Source organism: Quercus lobata, chromosome 3 (assembly GCF_001633185.2).
Source record: "Quercus lobata isolate SW786 chromosome 3, ValleyOak3.0 Primary Assembly, whole genome shotgun sequence".
Lineage (NCBI taxonomy): Eukaryota > Viridiplantae > Streptophyta > Magnoliopsida > Fagales > Fagaceae > Quercus > Quercus lobata.
Window position 1 is genome coordinate 45,669,059 of NC_044906.1, and position 24,096 is coordinate 45,693,154.

Sequence of the window (24,096 nt, forward strand, 5' to 3'; positions counted from 1 at the left end):
TTCACCTTCATTTTCATTACTAGCTTGTTTGGAATGGGATAAAGAAACGAAATGGAATAGATTGCAATTAATATTGCTCAACCCATACCAAATTCCAACCTATCTTTCTGTGTTATTCCATATATTCTATAGTTTCTTAAGTTTTGTTCCGTGTCGATTTCCAATTTTTGGTCATTGAGATTCATGGACAATATTAATCAATAGTTAAGAATAATTACCTCTCATTTTCCTCTTTCAAACAAATTGAAATGATTGAAGTTTTTCTATTTGGAATTGTCTTAGTTCTAATTCCTATTATTTTGGTTGGATTATTGGCTAGATTATTTGTATCTGGATATTTAAAATACAAACGCGGTGATCAATTGGACATTTAATTAATTAATAGTTTTTTTTTTTTGGCAAATAAGAACTACGAGAGAAAGATTTAAAGGACTTTGAAAAGAAAGTTAAAAGAGTACTTGAAATTATTAGGTGGGAAGTGGATAAGGGTTAGCGGTGCACCCTAGTCGGATGTGGAACGAAGACAGCCGGTCCACAAATCGACTCCTGGCGTGGACTAATGCGGATTGCGACGGTGGTCCAAGCTTAGGTTGTAGTCATGCCCGCAAAGAAGTAAACATTTTACCTTTACAAATTTGGTAAAACATTTTATAAAGGCACATAGTAGCTTCCCTTCCCCCCATCTAGTGGCTAGGTCTCTGGTCCGGTGGGCAGAGCCACAATTTCGACAATCGATGTTGGAGGCCCAACCGCCGAAAATGCTATTCTAGAGACATCATTTCGGCAGTAGTCATCACTCTAATGACTAGATTGCTGAAACGGGCAATCGTAACATTGGCTCCGGCAACCAAATCTCCAAAACAATATCGCTAATGACCGAATTGGTGGTGGCTGAAGGCATTGTTTTGATGGTCAACACAAGCGACATTAGTGGCTGAGCCACCAATTTTGGTGGTTCGCTTGAAAATTTTACATATCACACCAAACACCTGAAAATATTTTACCTCAAAATAAATGAGATAGTATTGTTCTTGGAAAAGGGAAAAAATGATCATGTCCAGATATGGTCTCCCCAACTGGCTGTCATCCCTTACATGCTTACAACCTTACCTATTTTTTAAGCCCAAAAAATAAAATAAAAATTGCACCTCGGTATTTTCCCTTCTCTTTTTGGGTACACAAAAGAAAATCAGTACATAACGAAACACCAACTACCATTGTATAGTTGGTTACCAACTACCCAACATGCAATTATTTTCCAACTCTGCATCTGTTGCATTGCAGTCACTTGGGGCATCGTATAGGGTATCATCTGGGCAACCACTGTTAACGGTATTACAAAGTATATCATGCAGATAACATAATCCCTAACTAATTTGATCACCGGGAACTCCTAACCTCTTAACTCAAAATAGCTTGTGAATCATAATAACACCATTCAGCTGCAGATTCTTGGTCTAAAAACATCTCAAGCAATGGGAATTTTGGGTTCGCCTAAATTCACAAAAGCCTCAGCACGGGCCATGCGCGCCATTGCTGCATTCCAAGAAACGAGGTGGTTCATAAACACATTCACATACTTCCCTTTGTCGTTCTGTTCAGAAAAAGCCCACAGATCATTAAGTAAAGATCTCATGGTCGTGAAGAAAAGTCAAGGCAATGAAGCTTACCTTGTAATCCAGATAATAAGCATGCTGCAAAAAAGCAAGCAGAGGTAGTATCAGCACCTTCAAGTTTAAGATTTTTGGGGCAGGGGAGGTAAATGTAGATCTTCCCCTCAGAGAGAGAGAGAGAGAGAGAGAGAGAGAGAAATCATTGACATACCTCCCACATATCTAAACTGATGATTGGCTGCAAAAGAAGAGATGATCAATGCAATTGGAAAGATAAACATCGAGTAAGCTGATATTGGAAAAAAGACATTTACTCACTATGTCATCCCATACTAGTGGGCAAATGCCATTTGATGTTTTAATTACTGCAAGCCGTTTCTCTTCTTTCTTCACTAAATAAACATAAAACAAGATTAGTATTATTTTAGGGGATCATCAAAACAAAATAAATCATAAAATGAATTCCTTAGCTAGTAAGAACAAACTCTTGGAATCAATATTATATTTCTATTTTTTGTGCACTTGCCGCACTAAGCACAGGTGCCAATCTGTGATGTCTACTGCTAAATTATCTGAGATTTTTGAAATAGGATAAAATATAGGCAAACATGCAAAAAATATTAAACATTGATTGTTGGGAAAAATATGCAAAACAATTGAAGACGATCTAAAAGTATCATAAAAGGAGGCAGCAAGGTTAAAGGCAACAGATTCTTTTCCAACTCATCAACCTTGACCTCCACAATCAATAAAAAAGTAGTCAATCTATTATAAGTATTAAAATAAATTCCTCCATGTGCAGCTAATACATCTCTTTCTTTAAATACAACAGATGCGTGACTTACACACACACACACGTCTTCTTTAACTTTTTCCATAATTCTTGGGAAGATGTCTCATTCAAGATATTGTCCTTAACCTCTACGGCAAGACTTAAATGACAATACTCATTGCTTTCATCTAAATCTCTTATTCAGCATCAGATATAATAGCCATTATTTTCAACCTTTTACAGAATGCCTCAATCAATCCTAGCAGTTCTAGATTATCTTTGACAATGTTTTCCAAAGACATTATTTTTCCAATCAAAGGACTCCACCGCGAATTTTGGCCTCAACATTTCCAAGATCCCAAAGGACCCAAACCAATAGTTCTACTTCTAGCACCAATTTGCTCCCAAAAAAAAAAAAAAAAAAACCATAAAATAGTAGAAGAAAAAGTCCGGAAAACACAATTTAACGTGGTTCAACAAACTCTTAGAAAACAGAGGAAGTGAGAGCTAAGTCCAAATGTTTGAAAGGACCTATCTCTAGTTTCTCTGACCTAGGGCATGCGAAACCCTAGATGCCAGTAGATGAAGTGCCTGCTCTCTAAGTGAGGCTTTAGTTTTTTTAGTTCACGACATTGGTACAGAAAGCGTGATTCCTATCGTGTAAGGCTAGTATGGAGAACTTGTTTGCCATGTGGGAATCCTTCTCATTGTCTAAGTCAAAGGGGAGTAAACACATGGTGGCCAACAGTGGTTTAGATGGAAAATACTTGCTACTGGCGAGGTTTTTCACGGGCCAAGTGTTAAGTATGGAAGCAATTGCAAGAACCTTCAAGTTGCTTTGGCACACAAAGAAGGGTTTTGAGGTTCGGGATATGGGTGACCACCGAGTTTTGTTCATCTTTACAAAGGACTCTAATGTTGATAAGGTTTTGGCCGGTGAGCCATGGTCCTTCGATAAAAACCTGGTAGCGCTGAAGCGGGTCCGGTGACGTACAGAGGTGAAGAGCTTGGTTTTTGACAGAGCATGTTTTTGCTACAAGTTCACGACCTTCCCCTGGGCAGTTTGAATATGAGAGTCGCAAAAGAATTCGTCTCAGCGGCAGGTGAGGTGGTTCACAGTGAGGAGAGCAGCGACGAGTACGAGGGGAGTAACTTTGTGCGGGTAAGGATGAGTTTAGATATTACAAAACCACTGAGCAGAGGTAGGAAGATCGGGTTGAGCAATAGAGAGGAGAGTTGGGTTAGTTTTAAGTACAAGCGTTTGCCTAACTTATGCTATTGGTGTGGTCGTCTAACTCACCAGGATTGGAAATGTTCACTATGGCAGAGAAGGAAAGGAACCCCAAGGGAAGGCGATCAACAATTTGGATCATGGTTACATGCTGCTACCCCAAATCTTGCAAAGAAAACGAATATCCATGTCGCGGGTTATGAGGAGGAGGCCAGTGAGGAACCTGCGTGTAATCCAAGTCCTAGAAGCAATGGTGACGGGAGATGGTTTAAGCCGCAAACTGAAACAGGTAGTGAGGGAGAAGATGAGCAACAATTCCAATCTGCTATGGGTGATCAGGTAGTGCAGGAATTAACCCCAGAAGCCCGAATTGAGGAGGAAAAGGGCCCGGCTGAACTGTGCACAACAGCTTGTCTGAATGTAAACCAACTTGTGTCTGCTTCTTTCCATAACTTCCAAGATCAATTCAACAAGATTGATGGTGAGTTGACATGGTATGATGACAACATGGCGGAAGATACAGAGGGTGAGTTGGTTGTTCAACAATGTGGGGTTGCGTCTTGAGCTGTGGGGCCAGTGTATTTTCTGAAGAACTTGTTTTCTCAGTCCGTGCCAGGTAGTACTGCTCCCAAAATGCCACGATTCACAAGGATAGCTAGGAGGCCGGGCTTGTCTTATGACCCTTTGGAACCAGTTATGGCTAAACGAATGAGACAAGAATGTGAAGAGGATACAAAGGAGGATAATGGTCGTCGTAAGAAACGGGCTGCATGCTCATATGATTTAACGGTGGAGGCTGATGATTAGCCCCGCCAACAGCCATGAAACTCTTAGCATGAAACTGCAGGGGGCTTGGGAGGCACCGTGCAATTCAAGAGCTTGTCAATATTGTACAAGCTCAAAGTCCCATGATTGTGTTTTTTTCAAAAACATGGTCAGATAAGGAACATATGGTGTGGGTTCAAGATAAGATTTTCTTTGATGGTTGTTTTATGGTACCTTCTGATGGTAGGGGAGGGGGTTTGGCACTTCTTTGGAAAACCAGTGTTAATATGTAGGTGGATAGCTTTTCAAATTACCATATTGATTCTATTGTCCATGGTGGGTTGGAAGATGCATGGCAACTGACTGGGTTTTATGGTGAGCCTAATTCTAGTTGAAGAAGTGAGGGATGAAATATGTTAAGAATGCTAAACTCAAAACCAAAGCTTCCGTAGTGCTATTTTGGAGATTTCAATGAATTGCTTGAGGTGTAGGATAAGAGGGGTGGGGTTCCTAGGGCTCATAATTTGATGCAAAATTTTCATGATGTGTTGGACCAATGTGGTTTTACTGATTTAGGTTATTCAGGCCCGGATTATACTTGGCATGGCCATAGAAGGGGGGAGATGATATGGGAGCGTTTGGATAGGGGTGTTGCTAATTATGAATGGTTAGCAAAATTTCCTACGGGTAGAGTGAAGCACTTGAATTGTTTTACATTGGATCATCGGCCAATTCTTTTGGCTCTAAATGTGGATGGTGAGCATCAAAAATGGCGTCGAAAACCTTTTCATTTTGAGGCAATGTGGATTTCGGATCCTAGATGTAGAGAGACTATTACTAAAGCATGGGATTGTGCTCTTGATGGTACACCTATGTTTGTTGCTTCTCAGAAACTAAAAAAGTGCATGAAGGGTTTGAAAGATTGGAGCCGTGATCATTTTTGTAATGTGCAGAAATCTATAAAGCAATTAAAGGATCGGCTTTGGAGGGCAGAGGAGGTTTCGGCCAGGTCTGTTAATTATGAAGAGGTAACTCAGATGAAGAAGGAATTGAATATTTTACTAGACAAGGAAGAAGAAATGTGGGAGCAACGTTCCTGCATTCAGTGGTTAAAGAGTGGCAATCAGAATACCAGGTTCTTCCATGGTTCAACAACTGGGAGGAAGAGAAAGAATTTCATAAAGGGTTTGCGTGATGAGCAAGGGGTGTGGCAGGAGGATGAAGAGGTTTTTTCAGCCTTACTAACTGAGTTCTATTCCAATCTTTTCACTTCTTCCAACCCACATGATTTGGATTGCATTTTGGATGGTGTTCAAACCGTGGTTACTGTAGAGATGAGGGTTAAACTTGACAAACCTTATACTAGTGAGGAGGTAGGTGAAGCAATTAGGGAGATGGCTCCACTCAAAGCCCCAGGACCGGATGGAATGCCTCCTTTATTTTTTTAGACCTACTGGACTAATGTAGGTATGGATGTTACTCAAGCTGTGCTTTCTTGCTTAAATTCGGGTTCCATTCTAAAATCTATCAATCATACCTTTATTACTTTGATCCCTAAAGTTAACAATCCGGAGAAGGTTTCTGATTTTAGACTTATTAGCCTCTGCAATGTAATTTACAAAATTATTAGTAAGGTGATTGCTAATCGTCTCAAGCCCCTACTTGATTCTATCATTTCGGAAACTCAAAGTGCTTTTATTGCTAATAGATTGGATACTGATAACATTTTACTAGCTTTTGAGCCTTTGCACCATATGAAGACTAATTGCACAAGAAAGAAGGGTTTCATGGCTATGAAGTTGTCTACGAGCAAAGCTTATAATAGGGTGGAGTGGGTTTTTCTTGAACGGATTCTCCTTAAATTGGGTTTTCAAGAATCATGGGTGGCTTTAATAATGGAGTGCATCACCACGGTGTCGTATTCTATTTTGGTGAATGGTAAGCCTAAGGGTATGATTACTCCCTCTAGAGGGCTTCGACAAGGGGATCATTTGTCTCCTTATTTATTCCTTTTTTGTGCAGAAAGATTAAACGCTCTTTTGCGCAATGCTGCTGTAGGAGGAGCTATCCAAGGGTTTTCAATTTGTAGAAATGGGCCCAAACTAACCCACCTATTTTTTGCAGAAGATTGTTTAATCTTGTGTAGATCTACCTTGGAAGAGTGTAAGAGAATTCAGGAGTTACTTGCTTATTATGAAGATGCTTCGGGGCAGATGATAAATAAGGAGAAAACAACCCTTTTCTTTAGCAAGAATACAGATGAGCAGACACAGGAGGATATCAAGGTAGCCTTAAATGTTCCATTAATTCAACATTAGGAGAAATATTTGGGGCTTCCTTCTTTTGTTGGCAGAAATAAGATGGCTTGCTTCACTCAAATCAAAGAGCGAATATAGGCAAGAATACAGGGTTGGAAGGAAAAGCTCCTATCCCAAGTTGGAAAGGAGGTCATGATTAAGGCTGTGGTCCAATCTATCCCAGTTTACTCGATGAGTGTTTTCAAGTTATCGGTTGGCTTGTGCAAGGATATTGAAGCTATGATTCGAAAGTTTTGGTGGAGGAATGGTGACTCGAAGAAAATTCATTGGATTAAATGGAGTTCTCTCTGTTCTTCTAAATCTATTGGAAGTATGGGCTTTCGGGATTTAAGTTTAATAATGCTATGCTTGCAAAATAGGTTTGGCATCTTCTCCATCACAAAGAAACTTTACTGTACAAAGTTATTAGTGCTAAGTATTTCCCGAATGGTAGTATTCTCGAGGCTCCTATACATCCAAAGTGCTCTTATGCGTGGAGGACTATTTTGCAGGCGCGAAATGTTATCAACAAAGGAGCAATTTGGAGGGTGGGGAATGGGGAGTTAATTGATGTTTGGAAACACTAATGGCTGCCCGATCCGGCTTGCAGCAAGATTGTTTCTCCTAGAGCGGGTTCTCCGGTGACTCGGGTTTGTGATTTATTCTTATCCTAACACTAGGATTTGGGATCCGGGGAAATTGGAGGGGTGTTTTCTACCTTGGGAAGCTGAACTGGTGGGAAGGATTCCTGTTAGTGAAGGGTGGGATGAGGACATCTTGATTTGGCCTTTAACTTCGAACGGCGAATATAGTGTTCGGAGTACTTATCGGATGCTCATTGAAGTGGAAAAACTCACCTTGCCAAGCTCTTCCTCTTCAGTTCAGTCACAGGATGTTTGGAAGAAAATTTGGAAGCTTCGAGTTCCAAATAAAATACAACACTTTCTATGGCGAGCTGCTAAGAACTCTCTCCCTACAAAATGAATTTGAAGGCATGACATATCCCTATGGATGATACTTGTGATGATTGCGGAGATCACGTGGAGTCTATTATGCATTGCTTGTGGTTGTGCGATCAATCTCGCTCAATATGGTCGTCTGATCTGGGTTTTGACTTCTTGGCTCAAAAGAAGTACAAGTTCTTCGTGGAGATTTTGGAGGCTTTGTTCAGTGAAGGTTCGGCCTATAGGTGTGCTTTGTTTGCTACAGTGGCTTAGGGACTGTGACAGAGGCAGAATAGAGTCAGGGTGCACCAGCCCTCTTGGTCGCTACATGATATAAGGGATAGAGCTAAGGAGTTGGTTCAGGAATTTTGGGATGTCCATCAGAGGGAGCCACAGGGACCTACTCGTTGACCTCCAGTGCGTTGGTCACCTCCGGCTGAAGTCTGCTTCAAGGCAAATTTTGATGCTTCTCTCTTTGATGGGACAAACAGTGTTAGGATAGGGGTGGTGGTCAGGGATCATTTGGGCTGCGTGATTGCGACTTTGAGTCAACGAGTGAATTCAATCCATTCGGTGGACATAGTTGAAGCGCTAGCAGCAAGACGGGCTATGGTGTTGGCAGGGGAGCTGAGCCTTTTTAATGTGATTTTTGAAGGTGATTGCCTCCGTGTAATACAGGCTCTTTAGTGGTCGGGTCAATGTAAAACTTTGTTTGGTCACATTATTGAAGAAGCTAAGAGTCTTGGGCGAAATCTGAGGCACTGTTCGTTTTAGCATGTTCATAGGGATGGGAATAAATTAGCTCATAGTTTAGCTAGAAGAGCAATTTTATCTACAAACACTGATGTTTGGATGAAAGAACTACCCTATGAGTTGGATGTTGTATTCCAATCGGATTTGCCTTAATATTTTTAATAAAATTTCATTTATCTTTTTCTCAAAAAAAAAAAAACACAACTTTGTCTTTAAATCTCTCTCTCTCTCTCTCTCTCTCTCTCACAAACAAAAGTACACAGCCACTCTATTTATAGGAAAAGTCAATGTTAAATTCCATAACCAATAAGGAAACCTTGACATTTATCCCCTCATGGGCTAAACTTAACATTTATCTTAAATGATTATCATGTATAATCACATCTCTCTATCTCTTTAGCCCAAAATCAAATGCATATTTATTGCATGTTATATCGAAATGTAGTCTGTTATCATAAGATAAAGGTTACTAAATTTCTAGTCCCTATTTTTCCCCCTTTTTTCCCTAATAATAGATGTTTCCCTCCAAATACCTTGTCCATTTGCCACTTGTAGCTATCATGTGTTTGAACATAGTGAGATATTGACACAGGACAACCAGAACAAAAGTGAAACAACAATAAAATAAAGGAATATGACTTAGGAGTCAGCACTTAAAACTGGCTTGGAGTAAGCACCTAGGGTAGACTTGGAGTCAACACCAGAACAAAAGAAACCAAACGGCCATTTTTTTCATTCATCAAGATATCAACTAACTCCTTAAGAAATACAATAGGTTGCTTATAAAGGATTACTAAACCCTAGTTCTATTTGACTAGAAAACCCTAATTATCTTATTACAAAAATAACCTCGCTTCCGAATTAAAATACTAATAGCCTAATAAATTACTAAGACCTAAAATATAAAAATACAATTGACTTGAGTCTCTCGCATCATTCTCCTCTGGTTGGAGAAAACTCGACCTCGAGTTTTAAAGCATTGAAAGCTTAGGATAGTGACAAGTATCACTTGCTTCAAATCTGGAATCATCTTAGGGAGCACAGGGAAAAGAAAAACCTTGAATTCCATCATATCAAACTCATTTGGAATAACAAAATCAATGTGTGAAATCAGTATAATCTCATCTTGAACCTTATGAACATTATGAACCATAGGAAACAATGTGGTTTTAACCTCTTTGACTTCATCAAGATGTAGATCTTCAAGCACCATGGAGGGTTGATCAGAAGCACATTCAACAACTTCAACTTTCACATCATGTGCACCCTCAAGCTTGCTGCATTGTTTTTGAATGGGTGCCATTATCTTTTCTAGATGGGCATTAATCCTAGTGATTATTTGCTCCCCCAATTTCCACGACGTAGGTGAAACATTTTGATTTTCCCATCTTACACTAGCAAAAAGCAAACTGAGAAGATTTGAGGAAATGTCTTCACTTTCATCTATGACCAGACTCATAACTGTTTCCATGGCTGAAAGTAAAGCAAGTGGATAGTTGGACCTAATTATCTTTAAGAAACTTTGAAACATCTCAACAACCAATGCATCACACTCAAGATCTAGCATCACCAAGCATAATTTGACCTTTGCAATGGTATCAAGAATTGAAACCACCTTCTTATAAGAGCAAGTAGACACATGAGGCATATTTTCAAATGTTGCCACAGTCAACTAAATTATTTCTTTCACTTGCTCATTCTAATATGGGGCATTTGGTGTTGTTATCCTTTTTTTTGATAAGTACGAAGAAAATATTATTAAAAAGGGAAAAGCATTAAAATACAAAAGGTTCACGGTAGTGAACAAAAAGACACAAACAGCCACTAAGAAAAACTAAGAAAAGCTAATAGACGAAAGGAATTCCATAAGGGTAAAACAATCCGAAAAACCCCAACACCGAGACCAATCAAAGAGGGTCCGTTGGCACAAATCTACTAACTGAACCACAGTTTTCCCCTTATTCTCAAAAGAACGCCGATTCCGTTCAGTCCAAATATTCCACATTAAACAGCCTGGAACTAGATTCCAAATATCGGAGCTATGCTTCCCAAGCCAATGGTACCAACAAAATAATAAGTCCGCTACTGAACCTGGCATGACCCACTCGATCCCAAACAACCGAAGCATATGAGTCCACAAAGAATGAGCTATCGGACAAAAAAGTAACAGGTGATCCACAGATTCCTCATTACAACAACACATACAACAACGATTCACCAAAGGGCGACCACAAAGCATAAGGTTATCCAAGGTAAGGATCTGACCATGAGCTGTTGTCCACATAAAAAATGCCACCCTTTTAGGAACCTTGACTTTCCAAATGCCCTTCCAAGGGAAAGTGGAAGGAGATGCATTTCGAATCTTATGATAGAAAGACTGAGTGTCAAACTTTCCATTTCCATTAAGACCCCAACGAAGCCTGTCACCCCCATTACCCCTAGGGATCCGGGTTTGGATGAAATGAAGTAGGGAATAAGAAGCCACTAACTCCCAATCATTGAAATCCCTAAAAAAGCTTAAACTCCACACTCTGTCGTTATCACCCACTAAAGGGCTTAACACTTCAGAAACATAAGCTTCTTTATTAGCAGAACACAAATATAACTGGGGATAAAGAATCTTAAGAGGGACATCTCTAGTCCATTTGTCATGCCAAAAAAGAATACGGGAACCATCCCCCACTACAAAAGACAAATGCTTAGCAAAATTTCCCCACCCTTCACTAATACTCCGCCATAAACCACAACCATGAGCCCTTCTGCAAACTCTAGAGCACCAACCTCCTTTCCCCTCCCTATATTTCATGGCTATGACCCTCCGTCATAGATGAGTGATTTCATGGCCATACCTCCAAAGCCATTTCCCTCAAAGGGCCTGATTAAAATACACCAAATTCTGAATTCCCAGACCACCCAACTCGCACGGAAGGCATACCTTTTCCCAAGCCACCAAAGGATATTTGAAACACTCAACTGAAGAACCCCATAAAAAATTCCTCTGAATACATTCCAACCTAGTCGCCACAGCTTTAGGGATAGTAAAAAGGGAAAGGTAATAAGTCGGAAGGCTTGAAAGGGTACTTTTCAACAATGTGAGTCTACCACCCTTTGACAGGTAAAGCCTCTTCCAGCCTGAAAGCTTCTTTTCCAACCTCTCAAGAATCGGATTCTAGATAGCAACTGTTTTATACAAAGAACCCAGTGGCATACCCAAGTAAATCATAGGCAAACTGCCCACCCTGCACTGAAGAATATTAGCCAATGACTGGATGTTGCTTACCTCCCCAATAGGGACAATCTCACTTTTCCCCACATTCACCTTCAATCCAGTAAACGCTTGAAAACAGGTCAAAACCAGCCTAATGGAAAAGATCTGCTCTCTTGAAGCATCGCAAAAAAGAATAGTATCATCAGCAAATAGAAGGTGAGAAATACGAATACCAGTATGATTATTTGGACCCACATGAAAACCCTGAATGAGACCACCTTCCTCAGTTTTCTTCAGGATACGACTTAAAACCTCCATGATCAAAAGAAAGAGGAGAGGAGACAATGGGTCTCCTTGTCTTAGACCTCTAAAGCTACCAAAGAAACCAGTAGGAGATCCATTAACCAAAACTGAGAAAAAAATAATTTATTTAGAAAGAGAAAAACATAATTTTAATAGCATGTTAAAATTAAAATCAGTATCAATTTTTATCACAATATTTTCACAATACTTTCATAATAAATCTTAAGTGGTAGGTTATTATTAGCTAATATTGGTGAGAAAAAAAAAAATTCACAATATTGATTTAAGTATGAAACAAACTCTCTTATATATACATTGTCCTTTTTGGTAATTTATTTTTCAAACTGCCACTTTTATAAGTACTAGCCAAACACTCAGCTTTTTCAAAAAACACTTTTTAACAGCTTTTACCAAATACTCAGCTTTTTGAAAAAACACTTTTTCATTATGCACTTTTTGAAAACTCAACTTTTTCATCATGCACTTTTTCAAAAAGCTGAACCAAACTCACCCTAAAGATCTCACAGCCAAGTCTCTCACTCGGATATCGAATGATATTGAAATCCCCAATCACACACCATGCCGTATCCCACCTAGAGTGCATCCTAGAGAGCTCCTCCCACAGAGCACCCCCCTGACTATCATCATTAGGACCATACACTCCTGAACAAGCCCATACAAAGTCATCTACAACCCCCTTCAGTAAAACATTTACAGAAAACTGACCAATAGCACAATCAACCTTTTCATAAACTCTCTCGTCCTAGACCAGTAACACCCCCCTGCAGTGTTGACTGTATCTAGAGCAACCCAGTCTAGGAACGGACTTCCCCAAAGGCTTTGAACAATAGAAGAGCTTATAGAAGCCAGCTTCATTTCTTGATAGCAAACAATATCACACTTCCACTCCTTGAGAAGATTTTTACAAACTTCCCGCTTCTGAGGATTGTTTAATCCCCTAACATTCCAAGATAAAAGCCGTAAATTCATTTAACACAGGTACTTAACCCCATGCCTACTGAGGAATCTCTGTTCCTCCCCTTAGATGCTGCCCCCTCATAGTTGACAGAAGAAAACAAACCTTTAAGTTCCCTAAGCCCTTTCTGCCTTGAACTCACAATATCTTTGGAAGTCCCAACATTTACAACATCAATGCAATCTTGTTCAAGGAGATGAAACAAAGCCAGACATTGATCTTCATGCTTAACAATAGGAAAACCCACTATTCTACAAAAACTTTTCATCAGGCTACATACCCATTTCGAATTTTTTACCTCTGACCCCCGAGCCTCTTCCTCATCAACTTCCTGGATCACCTCCAACTCCTTATGTTCCATGGGATCCCATTTAGATATAGGTGAACACTCCAAAAAGCCACTCTCATCCTCCCCTTGAGAAGAACCACTAGGATTAACTTCCCTATGCTTCCACTGAAGCATAAAGCACTCAGACCCATCTTGAACCAGCTCAGTCCCATCCTGAACTAGTTTTTCTCCCTTCTCCCCTGATACCTCCATAGAATTTTTTATCTCCCCAAAACACAAGTTCATCTCGCTACCCAGGCCCAACAGAGGAGAAAACTGATTTTGGGTTGCTCCCTGATGCCATTGAGGCGAAAGAAACTCCTTCCCAGACCCCCTCGGCCTCGTCAACCTCCCTCCGTTGAAATCCCCAGCAATCGGAGACTGGATCTCCTCTCCGATGACCCCAGTCTCGGCAATTTCCGGCGCACCCATCGCTTTGGCCGACGGTGAGACCACCGAGACGACATGCACAGGGTCGCCGGTGAGGGTAAAGGCGCCGCGATCCAGTTCCGGCCCCATTGCTGACACCGGTGGCTCTGGGTCTCCACCCCTTCTCCCGCTCGAGCTCTCGCCCACTACCCACGATGCCTGGGCATCAGACTCCACTTGAAGAAAGTTGGGCTTGACCAAACTACCCTTCAGTTGAGAAGCCTTATGCACCTCAGGTTGGGCTACAACAGGCCCACCTGGCTATTTTGTTACTTCTGGCCCATCACTTAACACCTTGGGCCAGCTGAGCACCTTATCACCCAGCCAAGTCACAGAACGTCTACCATTCTCAGACTTACACACTCTCAACGCCAAAGTAGCAGGAGTCAACTTAAATTGAAAAGCCCGCATGGGTCTGCCAGTAAAAGCTGAAACATTGCCTTTTATAACTGAAACATTTTCTATACGTTTACCATGCATCACGTTCTGCCCCAAAAATGTTTCAATTTTTTCAAAATTTCTGATCTTTTGCTGATTTCCATAATTAGATAAAAAACTTCCCACTCTGGTCACCACCAGCAAGTTTACCACCACCACCACCATTATTAAAAGAACCTTTGGCCAGAGATAACGGTTCAGCACCAGAGCAAAAATTCCTAAGCTCTTTCGGAAACAAAGACCAGCCAGCTCTATTAGAGTTTGCTGGTATCATTATACAACCTCTCCTAGACCCTCCAAAATAAACTGCAATAACAACAAACAGACCAGCTTTGTTAGCTTTCCCACAAAACTCTAATAACTTCCCATTCTCCCTAAATCTCTTACAAAGTAAAACACGGCCAGGCACCCAATCTCGTATATCCTCAAGACAAGTATCCACTCCAAGCCCTTATGACCAACCCAAATCGAGCTCTTAACATTCCTATGTGTCTCATGTAAAGCATACGAATCAGACCGCCCTCCATCAAAAGAAAAAGAAAAAAGTTTAGCATCAATATGAAAAGACCTCTTGCTGCCTCCAAAAACAGAGGATATAGGTTTGGGTGGGAGGTGTTGTTATCCTTATAATCTCAATAATGCAAGATACAACTGAAACCTTCACATCCATTTCAGCATGTCTCAAAAGTTTATTAGTGATCAATGCCTTCACTGAGGGTAAAAGTGCATCTCGCATTGATTTGGAAGGTTCGTGCTCCACATATGCTAACAAATTTTCAACTTTATCAAGAAGAGTGAGAAGATCATCAGTGGATGAAGGAGGGTTAAGGAGTCTATTCCCAGACTCCTTAATTCGCTTCTCAAATTCTCTATCTTTAAGCTGCTTCTCAAGCTTTCTATCAAAGGAAGTCATTTTCAGCTATGAGGCACAAAATAGTGAAACACGGAGATTGAAACAAAATTTTCTGCTCAAAGTTGAAGAGCACAGGTTGGCTTCTGGGTTTAATAGTTTTTTTTTTTTTTTGGCAATTGAGCTGGTGAAGCTTGGGCTTTCAACTTTTTTTGCTTTTAAGTAGCAAGTTGGGTTGGTATGTCTTTTATGGGCTGAAACAAGTGTGCATTGAGAGTGAAACCGGACGCTAGTGCTGCTAGGAAGAAAGAACTCAGATGGGACCATCGGGTTACCTCTGATATGGGGTCGATGGACTGGCTATTTGTTGCAACAGCGACGGTCTTGTGATGGCTGTGGGCAGCGGCCTTGGGACGACAAGGTGAGATCGACATTAACGAATTCTTGCAATATGTTCTGGTGGAGTGGGTTGGCAACGCAGTACTCTGAGACGGCAAGGTGGAGCGGTGTTGCACTGAGACAGAGGAGGAACTCAAAGTGGCCGGGGAATAGGTTGGCACTTCAATCGTTTATTGGCATGGCAGCGTTGGCTTTCCAATGGGCGGTGGCATGTGAAGAAACCTTTTGAAAGAACTTGACCAGGTTTGGCTGTGGGGTTTGCTGGTTGTTGGGACAAAGGGCTTGGGTTGATGGGTAACCTTTTGGTGGCTTGATACATGTGGCCCCGTGGGTATTAACAGATACCCATGGGGATGTGGTGAAGGGATTTTGAAGGTGGTATGGTGGCTGGATTTCTGGTGGTGGAAAAATACGGTGAATGTCTTTTTCTTTTCTTTTTTTGGCTTTTGTATTGACTTGCAATGATGCTTCAAACAGATCAGTGTTTGCTCTGATACCAAAATTGACACAGGACAACTAGAACAAAACTAAAACAATAATAAAATAAAGGGATATGACCTAAGAGTCAACACCTAGGGTAGACCTAGAGTCAGCACCAGACCAAATGACCATTTTTTTCATTCATCAAAATATCAACTAACTCCTTGAGGAGTACAATAGGTTGCTTATAAAGGATTGCTAAACCCTAGTTTTAATTGGTTAGGAAACCTTAATTGCCTTATTACAAAAATAACCTTACTTTCAAATTAAAATAATAATAGCCTAATAAACTACTAGGATCTAAAACATAAAAATACAATTGACTTGCAAACATAAATAATACTAAATAAAAATCTTCTTGTGTCTCCCGCATCAAATATCTTCACAGAGAATGTTAGCATCCAAAAGTTGGTGTAAGTATTAGTACCCGCATGTGTGTCCCCAAGATAAGGGCAAGTTATGTATTTTTGTATACAGAACATATGAACTAAACAGAAGAGTACAAAAGAATAAAGAACCGTAGGAAACCTAAATACAGGAATGTCCTTGTTTGAAGCAGGTCAAGCATGATTTCATCAACCACATCCATCCACCATACACTAGAGATGTTTAGATGATCAACTGAATATCCCAAATTATATTTCAGTGAGGTAACACTTATCAAGAAGTGACAAATTTTAGTACATGGTTTCTGACAGGTATAGCATAAAAGGGAAACGCCCAACAAAAAAAAAAAAAAGTCTAGTTTCTAAAGTTCAGAAAATCTAAGAAATCAAGCAGCAAAGTGAAGATGAAGCAATCCATTGGGGCCATAGAGTCAAAAAGAGATGTTCAAAAATATGGAAAAATTACATAACATATGATGAGGTTCCTTAAAAATCTCAATTTCCCTGGACAGGTCAAAGCAATAAATAATAAAATGAAAATCTTAGCTTAGTCTACCATGTTTAAAATATATATGTATATATATATAAAAAGAGAGAGAGAGAGAGAGAGAGAAAATGGATATATAATAAATAAAATAAGCAGTATTTCCTATGAGATACCAAATCTTGAATTTAATTAAGTATAAAATATTTGTCAATGAGATACTCAACTGGCACTCCTCTTCCCATAAAAAGGGATGGATGGCAAGGTTGTGGGTTTAAGACCCACTAGGTGCATGTGTAACTTCTTACCAATTGATAAAAGTATAAAATATTTATATGTAGTACAGGAGGATTTTAAATAAGTGAAACTTATATAGCCAATCAAACCTATAGCAAATGACTAAACAGTCCAGTGAAGCCAAAAGAGTATTGCTCATCTTAGTGTTAAAAGTCAAAATTAAATGAACTTACAAACAAGCCAAACCCAGCCAGAGCCAAATAGTGTGAGCGCTGCTTCTACAAACTTCTCCCTGAAATTTGTAAATGAACCAAAATCCTTTTCAATCTGCTGAAGAACACCTAGTTTGGGCATGTCCCCTCCTCCAGGTTGCATGCTTTCCCAAAAGAAGTCATGATTCCAAACCTGCAAATCAAGATTCATTAGTGCCTTTTCTCCCTTTATATTTTCTTGCATTCATTTTCTTATTTTTTTTCTTTGGGGGTGGGGGGTTTCAAGAGTTGACTTTATAATTAAATTTTCATACCCATATATATATATATATATGTGTGTGTGTGTGTGTATGTGTGTGTGTGTGTGTGTACACACACGCAAGGTCATAGCCAATGCACAAACCTAACACTTTTGCAGGGTATAGGAGAGGTTATGGTAGATAACCTTAGTGTCTTACCCCAATTTATTGGAGTGGTTGATTCCCAAGATATATATACGCAAAATTAAAAGTAAAAAATAAGATAAATGTTAAAATTTTTGACCAAGAATGTTAGAATAGATAGAAAATATATTGGAGATTTCCCATAGTTATATCATACTTAGATTTAATTTCTCACAAAAGTCACCCTATTCAACATATGCTAGATAGAGCCTACTTGCCCCAAAACAATATTAAACAACAAGTCTTAGTCCCAAATTTGGGGTCAACTATAGATCCTCAAAAGAATAATCGGGGTTGGGCATATGCATTCTTCTCTCTATCCCATCCAAAATCATTCAATCTATCATCTTTTTAATTAACATGTCTTGTTTTTACTAGTTCTACCAATGTTATTTTAGGTCTTCTTCTACCTCTTTTAATTCCTCGATTTGAATCAAATCACTCGTCATCAGCACATTGATTTTTCTCCTTTGCACATGACTAAACTATCTCACAACTATCTCATGCAAATCTCTCAATTGAGTCACCCCTATATCAAAGGGGATTTCTTCGTTTCAAATCCTAGCTTTGTATTTCCACTTATCCACCTTAATATTCTCATTTTAAGAACATGTCCCCAAAAAATTATTAAACACGAAAAGTTAATTTTCAAAATTAATTTGTCTTCCAAAAAAGAGAGCTTCAATTTTTAAGAACCAAACTAAAAATTTTGACTCAAAGATACTGATCAAGATTACTAAATGCCAAATAACGTGTTCCGTCTAAAGTTTTTTTTTTTTTTTTTTTTTTGCAACTTTGGGGAAGATTTTGACAATTGATAATTTATGGCTGCAGGAAATTTAGATTTTAGATGGGTGTTTTATGTGTAAAAGCAATGGAGAATCAGTAGATCACCTCCTTATCCATTGTCCTATTGCTATGGAATTGTGGGCTATGGTATTCTCTTTGTTTGGTATTCATTGGGTTATGCCGAAGACGGAGGTTGACCTTTTAGCTTGTTGGCAAGGGAAGTTTGGGCTACATCAGAACGGTGTTACATGGATGGTCATTCCTCATTGCTTGATGTGGTGCATTTGGCGGGAAAGAAATAACCGGAGTTTTGAGGATTCTGAAAGGACAATTCCTGATCTTAAACTGTTCTTCTTCAAAACCTTATTGGATTGGTTGTCTGTAATAGGCAGTCATTCTATTTTTTTTTTTTTTTTCAGTTTTTTCTTTGATGGATGCTTGTAATTTGTGCTTTTTTATAGTTCTTGTCCCTAGTGTATACCTCCTGTATACTTTGGGTGAAACTTTTTTGATATTCTAATAAAATTTCTCATTACTTATAACCAAAAAAAAAATCAGTCTAACAACTTATAATGTTCAAGTCCAGGCAGTTACCAATTAACTACAATCTAGAAAGTACCTGGGCAGCATTGTTGAATTCTGGTAAGGGGTTTCCGTTATTATATGTTACTTTGACAAGCTCATCCATGGTGAAGCCATATAGTATGTCATTCTTCTCCAACTGCTTGTTCAATCCTTCTACATAATTTCGATGATGTCCTCCCCAATGCATCTCCAGTGTCTTCAGACTCATATATGGTTCTAAAGCATCCTAAGAATAGAAAACCAGTGCAGATAAGTTCAGGAAAAAAAAATGAAATTCATTAATTAAGGAGAGACACCTCCAGGGAATAGCCACAAACTGCAGTGACTTGGTATTAAATCCAACTTTTGAATAGATAAATTATTTTTTTTATTTATTAGATATGTAAATTGGCATATTCTCCCACACCCACACTTATCAGAATGAAATTCTATTTCCAACATGTTTAAATAGTTTTACTTTTCATCTATAACTTCTCTATCATTTATAACAAGGACAAGGATAAACAAAACACTTAATGGTTAATACTGATATACTAATATTTATCTGATGAAATTAATTTTTGAAAGAACGTTCCCCAGAGGTGAGGGACATCATAAACTACGTCAGAATTTGGGTATCATTCAAATTGTCCGCTCAATATATATCCATACTCATAAAACCTTGTCTCTGATGAAATAAAACATACTAGACACACTCAGCATAACATTTCCAGGATATGCCATCTTTAAACATATTCCAGTCCTTTGAGAGAGAGAGAGAGAATAAGGGGTTACACACTTGCACTTTACTAAAAGAATTTCTAAGAAATTATTCTACTAACGAGCCTGTGATGTGATTCAATATAAATTACATTAAGAACGACTGCTACAAGTAGAAATTTGGAGAATCATTTCCAAGCATTCGAGGAACTTAAAAGTTGAAAAGGTTAGATTATATTTTCAAGGTGAATCGGCTGATGAGACTCCACTAAAGCACATAAAAACTATTACAATATGTTCGAAAACATTTTGCTAAGAGCCTAACTAACTGGGGATGTGGTATTTGGGTGGCTAGCTAGTTTGAGGTAGCCAAGCCTCCTAGAGAAAGAAGAGAGATTAGAGAGAAAAGAGAGGTTTGAGAGACTAACTTTGCTTAATAGACTCTGAATGAATGATTACAAGCAGCAATCAGTGTTATATAGGAAGGCTTAGTTGTGTATTACACCAGAAAAGGCCAATATTAGCTAACAAACTTGGCTAATAACTGTAACTAACTGCCAAACTAATCTGCCAGCTAGGCAGCAACTACTAGCAGCTTGTAACTAAGTAGTGATACAAACATGCTTAATTTAATTCTTTAGTCACATGCTCCAATTATTAAGGCTGCCAAGGCAAGGCCAATACCTTACACACAAGTGCTAATACAAGTTACAACCTTAACATAACATCCACAAGTACATGTGTTAGGTAAAACTAGGTTCTTAACACATTTTGACTCTTGATTGTGTCGACACACATTTTATGGAAATTGTAGAAGTGACTTAGCTGAACTTATCATTATGGGCCTGCAAATGGACTACTGGTATGCATATAACCAATAAAATCACTTACAAGCTTATAAGGAGGGGTCCTCAATCCATGGTAACCACAAATTTTTGAAGCTCTTTGGGACCTATCAAACCTTCTTTTTTGCTGCTTACAAGGAGTAGATAGAAAATTAGGAAACATAGGTTACAACTTACAAGAAAGATATTATATCTATAACGCCACCAGCCATGAAGGATAATACAGGAACAGAAAACACCATAGTCAATGAAGGAAGCAAATAACTATTCAATTTAAAAAATAAAATAAAAATGTAGTACAATGTTCTTAGTACTGGAGACTTTCAACATAGTTCATTATGTTGGGGTTTAAGTAATATTATATATATATATATAGCCATAAATATTAATTACAAATTCTATCACCAACAGCCATAATTAAATGGCAAATGATATAGAGGAGTGGTTGTTCTGTTGCCAAATGTGTTTATATGAAGCTAGTAATTAACAACTTCATCATGGGAACTTACCAAAAATGGAAGCTTGGAGCTCTTGAAACCCCAAGAGAAGAAGTCAGTCACTAAAAGATGGGAACTTGAAGGGGAAGGGCTATAACAACAGGATCCCATTTGTGTTTTGTTCCTCTTGCAACTAAAAAAGCATGTCTGCTCTACAGAACCATAATAATTTACAGTTCAGCTCGTTACAATATCTCTTTGAGGCTTTACCTCAAACACATAGTACACGTCAAACGACAATGATAGCAAAACAAAATTAATCCCAAAAGAAAATTTTAAAGAGAGAGAAGAAGAAGAAAGTAAAGTGAACAGAATCCACAACCTGGTTTGTGGGCAGGGTGGGTTCTCTAGCTGTGGTTTATCAGAACTCTACAAAGTAGGCTTTCCCCTTCCCGCTACTATTTACTACAGTGAAGAGTAAGAAGATGGAGAAGATAGAAAGCTGAATAAAAATGGGGACCACACTCATAGCTCAGGTCTCAGGAACACAAATGACTGTTTCTGTGCCATTTTGTCCCCTTTCTTTTTCTTTTTTCTTTTTTCCTTCAAATCACATTTAAATGTTTTTTTTTTTTTTGGTAATAAAATGCTTACAAATCATATTAAATAGTTTAATTACACTTAAAAAAATATTTAATTGACATAAAAACCGCATCGACAAGCTGAAGATATATGAATTAAAAATGCATTCACAAAACAATAAGATCAAAACTAAATTACAAATTACATCATTCAAAATTCAATTTAGTCATCTTAACTTCTAATTTATTCTTTTCAATTCTATAATTTTGTTACTTTTTTTCAATCGCATTCTTCCAACTATTGTCCTCTCATTTTGTTGTTAGGTATCTTAAAAACAATATCATTTTAAATATTTAAAAATATCAATATTACGACGTCTTGGAACATTTTATGACAATCCTTCCAAGTTCCAACTAAAGTGGATAGAAGGTCAAGGCATTACAATGGAAGTTATAGAACTTAAATGAATAAATCAAAATTTACAATGCTTAATTAAATTTTTAAACAAAACTAGAAAATATAATTTATAATTAATCTAAAATCAAATTTTCCAAATAAAATTACGTCCCTTCATTTTCTTTGATTTCCTATACGTTCTTGGCAATCAACCTTTAAAAGACTAAACACATTTACATTGTAACTAAAATAGAATCCAAAATGATAGGCCACAAACTGAATGACCCCTTGTGATAGAAACTAATTAATTAATTAGCCAAGTTATTAATTAATCAATTTATCATGCAAACGCGCGGTAGTACAAACAAATCACCAATAAACTAATTATACAACGGAAAATAAATAACATGGTGATTTGTTTACGAATGGGAAAAACTTAACGACAAAAACCCCACCAGGTGATTTTCAGGTTTCCACTCCCGAAACTCCACTATTATCACAACAAACGGTTACAAGTAAAGGAATCTCAAGTACCTTACCAACCTACAGTTGAACCCTTACCCCAATACCCAAACGCGTGGTAGTACAAACAAATCACCAATAAACTAATTATACAACAGAAAATAAATAACACAGTGATTTATTTACGAATGAGGAAAACCTAATGACAAAAACCCCACCAAGTAATTTTCAAGTTACCACTCCCGAAACTCCACTATTATTACAACAAGCGGTTACAAGTAAAGGAATCCCAAGTACCTTACCAACTTACAGTTGAACCCTTACCCCAATACCCAATTGGACTTGTTCTGTAGTGACAGTTCCCTTTTCTGATGCATGGCTCCTAAGTACGTGACTAACCAATTGCGCGAATTCCAGTACACGACTTCAATCACCAACTAAGAAGGTTGTTCCTGCAAAGTTTTTCAGTTCATCCACACGATGAAGATCAAGAAGATGTTTGGTTACAAAACCCTACAGTGCATATATACAGCAACTTCCACAAGAGAAATAGATGAACTAGGGCAAGAACTTCGTCTCCGGTCACAATTTGCTAGAACAAAGTTTGCTTAATGCTTGCGCAACTTGTGAACTGTTTGACAGCCCTTAAAACAATCCTTTTATATGTCTAGGATTAGGAGAAAAGAAAGCCCAAAAACATATTCACGAATCCCAAGAAAATCATATCAGAATTTTGAAATTCTTAAACCTCAACAGATAGGAGGTGTCAAGCAGCTGTCGAGCACACGGGGCTTGAACAGCTTTCTTAAGCTTGATAGATGCAGCTGTCAAGTTTTAATGAATTTGCACTATCAGCTTGTTTTCTTGGACAGACTTGAAGGTTTCAACACTTGATCTTGAAACATGGTTTCTTAAAGTATTTAAACACATCCTAAATCTACCCAAATACAAGTAAAGTACGTTTTGTCAAAGGATAAGCCAATTACATAAAATAGTGACATATATTCCTAACAAGTGAAACACATGTCCTAACACAAAAAAAGTTCAAAATTTTTCCAAATTAGGTAAGCCAAAATCACAAAACAATAACAAATTTGATTCCGAGTAACTTTCCTCTCCATTCTTTTTCTTCCTATTCCTCCACTTACTTGACAATTGAACAAATAGTAACTCATTGTTAGATCAAACAACATTATAACCAAAGGGCAAAATAGAAACTTTAGACAAAAAATTTTATCATAAACTTGAAATTTTTCTAAACCTATAATAGCCTAAATCAATTCAAGAAAAGTATTTCTTTAAAAATTTTAGTCCAAACAAAGAAGGCAGGCTCATAAAAAACATAAATAACCAAAGCTTGATACACTAAAAACTTATGGATGGCCTCTCTTTCTTTTTCTTTTTTTTTCTTTTTTTTTTTTTAGAATGGTAGATAGGCAGGACAAGGAGGTGGGGTTCAAACTATAAATAGAACATTCAAACTATAGATAGAACATTAAAAAGAATGTTACTACCACTGTGTTATCACTTAAATTAGGGGTGGCAATTCGTGTTCGCATGTCAGGTTCATGTCATGTCAAGTCATAAGTATTCGATTATATGAGTTGACCCGAACCTAACTTGTTTAGTAAACGTGTCAAGAATCCTCGACCTTAACCCTATTCATTAAACAAATCGACTCAACATAATACATTTAATCCCCTAATTAATAAGTCATGTAAAGGTCAATACAAATGACTCATTTATAACCAGT

The 24,096-nt window shown here is 38.2% G+C and overlaps 1 protein-coding gene across 6 annotated transcripts; it reads right to left on the bottom strand.

The window, feature by feature from the left end:
- Positions 1–976: 976 nt before the first annotated feature.
- On the bottom strand, positions 977–21,483 carry LOC115981917 (superoxide dismutase [Fe] 3, chloroplastic). 6 transcript variants are annotated; one of them, XM_031104352.1, is made up of 10 exons: positions 21,286–21,483; positions 20,976–21,110; positions 20,513–20,593; positions 18,957–19,148; positions 17,127–17,298; positions 16,315–16,407; positions 1,932–2,005; positions 1,825–1,851; positions 1,671–1,694; positions 977–1,594 (listed from the first exon to the last, which is right to left on the bottom strand). In XM_031104352.1, the coding sequence occupies exons 2-10, from the start codon at positions 21,072–21,074 to the stop codon at positions 1,469–1,471; spliced, it is 888 nt and encodes a 295-aa protein (XP_030960212.1). In that variant the 5' UTR covers positions 21,075–21,110; positions 21,286–21,483; the 3' UTR covers positions 977–1,468. The 6 variants fall into 6 exon arrangements, with proteins under 6 accessions (XP_030960212.1, XP_030960213.1, XP_030960211.1 ...); XM_031104353.1 differs by having other exon boundaries at positions 977–1,536; positions 20,513–20,596; positions 21,286–21,475; XM_031104351.1 differs by having other exon boundaries at positions 20,513–20,596; positions 20,976–21,115; positions 21,286–21,472.
- Positions 21,484–24,096: the final 2,613 nt, after the last annotated feature.

What these genes read in the sequence shown, in the direction of transcription:
- LOC115981917 (XM_031104351.1), bottom strand. Translation starts at nt 21,074, where the DNA reads ATGGGATCCTGTTGTTATAGCCCTTCCCCTTCAAGTTCCCATCTTTTA. An exon ending in GGACCCCTCCTTATAAGCTT is followed by an intron (nt 19,149 to 20,512) that starts GTAAGTGATTTT and finishes TTCTATTCTTAG; the next exon opens with GATGCTTTAGAACCATATAT. An exon ending in CTTATTATCTGGATTACAAG is followed by an intron (nt 1,595 to 1,670) that starts GTAAGCTTCATT and finishes TTTTCTGAACAG; the next exon opens with AACGACAAAGGGAAGTATGT.